Source organism: Vespula pensylvanica, chromosome 21, assembly GCF_014466175.1.
Source record: "Vespula pensylvanica isolate Volc-1 chromosome 21, ASM1446617v1, whole genome shotgun sequence".
Classification (NCBI taxonomy): Eukaryota; Metazoa; Arthropoda; class Insecta; order Hymenoptera; family Vespidae; genus Vespula; species Vespula pensylvanica.
Genome location: NC_057705.1, coordinates 919,162 through 926,454, shown reverse-complemented (window position 1 = coordinate 926,454; position 7,293 = coordinate 919,162). Strand labels below are relative to the sequence as shown.

The window sequence follows — 7,293 nt, the reverse complement described above, 5'->3', positions numbered from 1 at the left end:
AATTAATTAATTAATAATTAATTTTTTATTAAAAAAAAAAAAAAACAAAAATTTTTTTTTTTATTACATTTATTTGGAAATATCTTTCGAACTAAAAGTCGTAAACTCTTTAAATAAAATACGCAAAGTAAGCGCAAAATAAGCGTGAAATAACGGTGTTTAATACTTCTAAATAGAATGGAGATATTTAAGGTAATCAAAATTAATGTCCCACTCTGTACATATATATATATATATGTATGTATGTATGTAAGTATATACATTATATACAACTTGGTCCTACATTATGAAGACATAATAAATCGAAGTTTAGAAAAAAAAAAAAGCAAGAATTAAAAAAAACAAACGTTTCTCTTGTACTTTACCGCTTTCCATACATGTGTCTTCGTGATGTCACGCTAGAAAAACTATTATAACTAATATAGGTTAATAGATCCGATCTATAAATACTATCAATCGCTTACGTATATATATATTGACCGAGAAAATAAAAAATTGCGTGGCTTTGTTCCGTAAAGAATTAGATTGTTAATAAAAAAAAGAAAAAAAGAAAAAATGCGTGAGCGTCGATCGATCGATCCAGAATTGTGTCCCCTTCGATGATCTATATATATCCCAAGATTAAAACGATATCTTTAAAATATACAAGATAAAAAAAAAATGCAACTTATCTGCGAGTGCCGTTAACGTTGATTATAAGTAGTCATATGTGAGATAAATAAATAAATAAATAAATAAATAAATAAATAAATTAAGGAAATAGAAAGAAACTGCCTTAGAATGAGCAACCTTGGCAACAGGTGGTGATCCTGGCAGATAAAAAGAATATCCTCTGTAGCTATATATAGCTGTGCCCAAAGATAATTATTAATAATAAAAAAAAAAAAACATTCAAGATGCAGTTAAACAAATTAATTACTTAATTAATTAATTAATAAAAAAAAAAAAAAAAAAACAAGAAAATAACCAACTGTATAGGACAGAAGCAAAGTATTTCTAATTTTTGTAATTTTTGCGACAAGTAAAGAAACATTCTAAAAAAATAAATAAATAAATAAATAAACTGAAATAACTAGTCATATATAAAACAGCAGACGCATATATACAATCTCTTACATACACATACAAAATGATTCAAGCAACTGTAACAAGCCATATCTTTTTTCTTCATTGAAACTAACAAAAATGTTATTATATATAGACATATGTTATAAATAATGTATGCACTTTATTACACTTGCCAAAAGACATACGAATCATTCATCTGTTTCCCTTAAAATTTTCTTCTAACATACATCAGGAAAAAAATATGCCTTGCTCTTACAATTTCTTCAATCATTCTGTATCTATATATACACACACATATGTATATGTATATGTATATATATAATTATATATAAGACCCTCAGAATACAAAGAAAAAAAAATGTTGCAGCATTTTTGTTCGTTATCGCGTCTCTATAATTGTAATTATTATTACTAAACATTACTATGACTTAAACCTTAAAATTCGAAATAAAAGATAGTTTACACTTACATTTCTTATTTTTTTACCCTTTTCCATTTCTTCTTTTTTTTTTCTGTTTGTTTTTCATTAACACAATCTTATCCTAAGTAACGTGCTTCGTCCAATAGATTTTTCAAATCATTTTGAAAATTTATTATCAATTATAATAATATGTTTAAATATAAAGGCACAAACAATGAAAAACATCTCACTACTATCTAATGTAGATCATTATTTTATACAATGTTATCTCCAATTGATAAATACAAAGAGATATATTATATGTATAACACCGTTTTTTTTTTTTTTTATAAATCGATTCTTAACGAGAAGAGATACTTTTTTTTTTAATTTTTTATTTTTATTTTTTTTAGGATAAACGTTAATGAAATCATTTTCAAACGTATCCATTTATTCACAATTCTACAAAGAAATCGTTTCAGTCATATCGTATTACTGATCGATCATCTAAATTTACGCAAAACCCTCTTTATTTCTTACTATACACGTTTTATAGATTATTCATCGTTTATCGCGTGTGTGTACGTATGTTTTATTTGAGTGTGGGCGTGTGCGTGTATTTTTTTATTTTTATTTTATTTTATTATATTTTATTATATTTTATTTTTTATTATAAATTCGACTGTGTGCGACGATTATTATTAAACAATTGTTGATAATATATATGTGTATGAATTTTCTTAATGAATTAAATAGACTTATGAGTTAACACCCTATTGACCTTTCTTCTACGCGCGAGGTTCTTTTGTACACTTTTTAAAATCCTTATGTTCTTTATTTTTTTCTGCACCATTTATTATTACTTTTATCACTTTCTAGGTTCTTTTTATTTTTTACCTTCTTTATTATTATACCTTTCAGTTTTCAAGGATCTACGGCGATTAGGCCTAAAGAATATGGAGATTATGTAGAAAGTATGGTAAAAAGAAAGAATATTCGCGAAGAAAATGTGATATTATTTTTACGTCTTTTTTATTATTCTGGTTTTCTTTTTTTTTTCTTTTTTTAATTCAATAATTTTGGAATGTTTTGAGCCACAGCTCGTTGGAAGACGATTCCCTTTTTTCTTAAAAAAAAAAAAAAAAAAAATAAAATAAAATAAAATGAAATAAAAAAAATGCCTCTTTTTAGTTTTTAACCGTGGCACGTTTAGCTAACTCTGCATCGAGGGATATTTTGTACTTGATCGTTTTTTTTTCCCTTTTCCCCTAATTTTGGAAACACGTTAACTCTGATATTCTTCACTCTTTCTCTCTACTTATTAAATGTTCCCAAATTGTTATTATAAAACATTGTAAAATTTGATATGAAAACTCATACTTGCGTAAGGTTTTATTAACTATTTGTAGAAAACAATTGATAGCACCTGGAAAAGAGTGCAACAACCCCGTTTCTATAAATTCCAATCACGGTAAAATAATAGCTCAACCATCCTCTAAATAGATATGTACAAAAGTTGAGCATTTATCTAAATTCGTTATGTTACAACACACCCGAAGAAACTACTTATAATAGATTCTCATCGAACAAGAATTTCATTTAGTTTTGATTAAAATGGATTGATATCATATTTTATCAGGGAAAAAAAAAAAGAAGAAAAGAAAAAGAAGAAGTAGAAGAAGAAGAAGAAGAAGAAGAAAAAAGAAAAAACCGAATCCTCCCTTAACCTCGAATTATTATAATATCGAGGCGATTAACGGTAAGTATTTTAATCTTTTTTCTTACCAAACTTTGTTAACAGCCTCCAAATGCTCCTCTGTTATTTAGCGGAATACTTTGAAGTGTTGAGGGAAACCGTGGATGAATGCATCCTTCGGGAAGGTGCTGGACTTACAGGAGCGGAAGGAGAAGGGCCGGTTGGCGTTGTTGGTTTTGAACCTCTTCTACTTCGTCTTATAGACGAATATGGGCTAGTACCTCTGTTAACGTGCTCATGTGCATAAAGTAAAACACCGATATCTCTATTACCAGCTTCCAATGCAATTTTTAGAGCGGAACTACCATCTATATCGACAATCGATGAATCGCATTCTGGATGAGCTAGAAGTATTCGTACTATATCGGTATGTCCATGTTCGGCTGCACACATTAAAGCCGTACTACCATCTTCGTCTTGAATATTAACCGCGGCACCAGCGTCCAACAATAATTGTGTCATATCCTTCCTTCCGTGAGACACTGCCAACATTAATGCTGTTTGTCCGTGCTAAAAAAAAAAAAAGATGGGTTCAAGAAATAAATAAATCTATACATAGATTGTTCTTGTTAAAGCGGTCAAACTAAATGATTACCAATTTGGCTCTAATGTTGACATCGGCAAGCTGGAACAGTCTGTTTGCTACGGAAGCATGAGTAGAATTCTTAACTTCCGCCAGTGCAGCTAACATTACCGCCGTATATCCAGCTACGTTTGCTTTATTGATATCGCACACTTTGGAATCTAAAAGTATGGAAACTACGTCGAAGTTTCCATGAGAAACTGCATAATGCATAGCGGTGTTACCGCTGGAGTCAGTCGTATTTACAATATACTCTAGCAAGGTACTAGAATATTCTTCGAAACAATCCAAATAATCTTCTACGTCCAAGGGATTGGCATTAGCCGTACTAGATATTTTAAACCACTCTTGTTGTATTATATTTGTGGCATTTTTAATCTGATGAGAAACGTTTCTACTAGGAGACTTTTTAAAACTATCGTTTAACACTTTCATGGCGGCTTGCATTTCTTTGGACGGTTCCACTTTTTTTCTTGGATCATCTTGGATAGGTTGAAAGAGAGCCGACTCGGGTAGCTCTTGTTTCTCTTCGTTTTCGACCCCTTTTTCAGGCTGGTCCTGAGACATATCCTCCGACATAGATTTGTCATTTCTTTCCTTCTCCGTTTCCAATTGTCGAAGGCTATTAAAATAAAATAAAAAACAAACATGTATATATACGCACGCACACACGGACACGATCGAAATTATTAAGTAGATTATTAATATTAAATTAATATGAATGTTTGTGTGAGAAAGAGAGAAAGAGAGGGAGAGAAAGAAGGAGAAAGAAAGAAAGAAAGAGAGAGAGAGAGAGAGAGAGAGAGAGAGAGAGAGAGAGAGAGAGAGAGAAGGAAAATAAAAAATACTCATTCTGAACGAAACTACACCGTGAAATATTCGTCCCGTTGATCGAGCAACCAGAGTCTTGTCGTTGATGCTGCCGAGGATGCAGCATCGATCCAATTTAAATCGAAAAGAAGTTTACTTGCACGACGTATCGACGACACAACAAAGGAATACAAAATCAAGGATATTCGCGAACATGACTAATACTGCGTAATACACACAACACGTGACTCGATTAATACTTATTAAGTAAATATAATAAATGAAAGTCTTTTCGATATTTCAACTCTTTTTATCCTTCACTTTTTCACTATTAACTACGAAACACTTTTACGATTGGTAAAATAAAGACGCGCGTTTTGACGTACTTCCACTAACTACGAGTGCGTTCCGTCTCTCTCGAGCGACGTTTCACGAGACCGCCACTAGGTGGAGTCGTTGTGAAGTAATATTCGATAATCGAAATAACAACGTTCGAGAATCGAAATAACAACGTTCGAGAATCGAATCTAACTAGATAGTTTATAACGACGGTTTTTCGGTATGGAGCGAAAACGAAAAGAACGATTAAATAATTATTATACGGTATTAAAAGTAATTAATTCTTCGAAATATTTTCTTCTCCTTTGAAAGAAATCATCGTGCGTCATAGTGTAAGTTATTGTGAAGTTAAACAGTGTGTATTAATCCGTTGTTGTGTGATTTATTTATTTAAGTGTACTCGTCGATCCTAATCAAGATAAAATTTATTGGATATAATTTGAAATGCTGGACGTATCGTTGGTAAGTAATTTTTCATCATTCTTTACTTTTTCAAACGAATTCGCTGTCTATAAAAATTTATCTGAATTTTAACCGTGTATAATTCTTTCTATGATAATTTCTGTAAGTGTATATCGTCGATCTACACTCATATATATATATATATATATATATATATATATATATATAAAACTTAAAAAAGCTATTTCACATCATTACTTTAATATCTATACATAAGATCTTAATATAAAATCGTACACGATTGAAAATTGATAGTACTGATTTTTTCTCAAATCACTTTTTTTCTTTTTTCAACGAAATTCACTCAAACATCTTTCCATATCGTATAACCGATATAATAATAATAATAATAATAATAATAATAATAATAATAACAATTGTACTAACCGATTACTGCTATCATACTGTTCTTTATTATCCGAATCGTAACGAATAATACCCGCAGCCGGTATCTTGGTATAAGTGTCTTGTCTCTTGAATTTTTTATGATCAGAAGTATTAAGAGCTATGTGAGATGGTCTCGGTATCCTCGACACCAGATTAGCGTTCTGATGATTCATATTATTCTCAACGTTATTATTAGTTATTTGTTTAGCCAACATCTTAATGGTCTCCTTGCAATTGTCGCAATAATTCGTACTGCATGATATTAATATATGAGGTTTTATCGAGTCACCGACCGACGCGTCGATAAATTTCTTCTTTATCGGCGAAGTACCAAATTCTCGTCTCTTCGGTGTCAAATCGTCGGTATCTACAGATTTCGTCGCCATTTTGATAAGATCATCGACCATCACACCGATCGATTTCATCGTCCTCGTTTTCCTTTTATTAATATTATCCCCATAATTAAACGAATGACTTCTAGAATTAATCGAATTCAAGGAAATATTACGAATCGAAAGTGGATCAGGACCGACTGCGACGGTTCGCGTATCGGCATTAATTCTAACTTCTAATCCAACGTCCGAACATCTTGGTTTGGCCGTAACGCCAACGTTAGATTTCAATTTAGAAATAAATGACGACAATTCGTTAGTTTGTACCCGCTGATCTCGCTTATCAACGATCCTTTTTATTTCCTCGGTACATTGGGTTCCCCTGTTCGACGTCTTTTTTAAAACGGTATTCTTATAGATTCTAAGAGCATCGTCGACTATCACGGTCACGTCCTCGTTCGTCAATATATCCTTCATCATTAAATTTGTAATCGTGCCGTATGATTTTTTATCGATCTTTTTAACGACCACCGGTGCTATGTCCTCGACGAGAAAACGTGCACGTTCTAATCTCTTCAAAGGGCTCTCCGTGTTCGTACCAAATTCACGAATTTTTCTATATATCTTACTATCGTCGTCGACGCTATTATACAACGAATTCGTTTCAATCTGAAGTGGGTTTAGTATTATTTTGTTATAATGTTTATCGATCTTCATTTCTAACGACGTATTATCCTCGATCGAAGTTCCTTGATTACGTGTTACATTACGTTTCCAATAATTGTTGGTTTGATCGGTCGAACAACGTAATCTCGTCGATGTCATTATCCTTGTACTCGTGTCGTTCAAATCTGGTAAAATTTCTTCGATTCGTATTCGACTTCTTTCTAAGCATGGTTTTATCGGCGTACTCGTCAACATACCCACGTCTCGCGTTCGGACCTATAATTTTTAATAATTTTATTTCTTATTCATTATTCATTTATTCATTTTGCTGTTCTCTTTTTCGTCTGAAAGAAACGATGTTACGAAAAGTCGATTGGTTTTTTTTGAAAGAACGTAAGAGAAATGCAACGATAGACGCGCAGATGTAACGCGATATATTCAATGATTTTCTAAACGAAAAAAAAAAAAAAAAAGTAAATGATGTGTAGGA

At 31.5% G+C, this 7,293-nt stretch overlaps 1 protein-coding gene across 6 annotated transcripts in view; it reads right to left on the bottom strand.

Moving 5' to 3' along the window:
* The window catches only part of LOC122636339 (KN motif and ankyrin repeat domain-containing protein 1), a 94,142-nt gene that overhangs the window by 63,849 nt on the left and 23,000 nt on the right, over positions 1-7,293 (bottom strand). For 5 of the 6 annotated variants that reach the window (XM_043827461.1, XM_043827460.1, XM_043827462.1 and 2 more), the window contains 3 exons: positions 5,806-7,079; positions 3,820-4,429; positions 1,720-3,734 (listed from right to left, as the gene is read on the bottom strand). In XM_043827461.1, the coding sequence (XP_043683396.1) occupies positions 3,288-3,734; positions 3,820-4,429; positions 5,806-7,079 (2,331 nt within the window). In that variant the 3' untranslated portion in view covers positions 1,720-3,287. Of the gene's footprint in view, positions 1-1,719; positions 3,735-3,819; positions 4,430-5,805; positions 7,080-7,293 lie in introns of those variants that run through there. The other variant, XM_043827464.1, reaches the window with a different exon arrangement.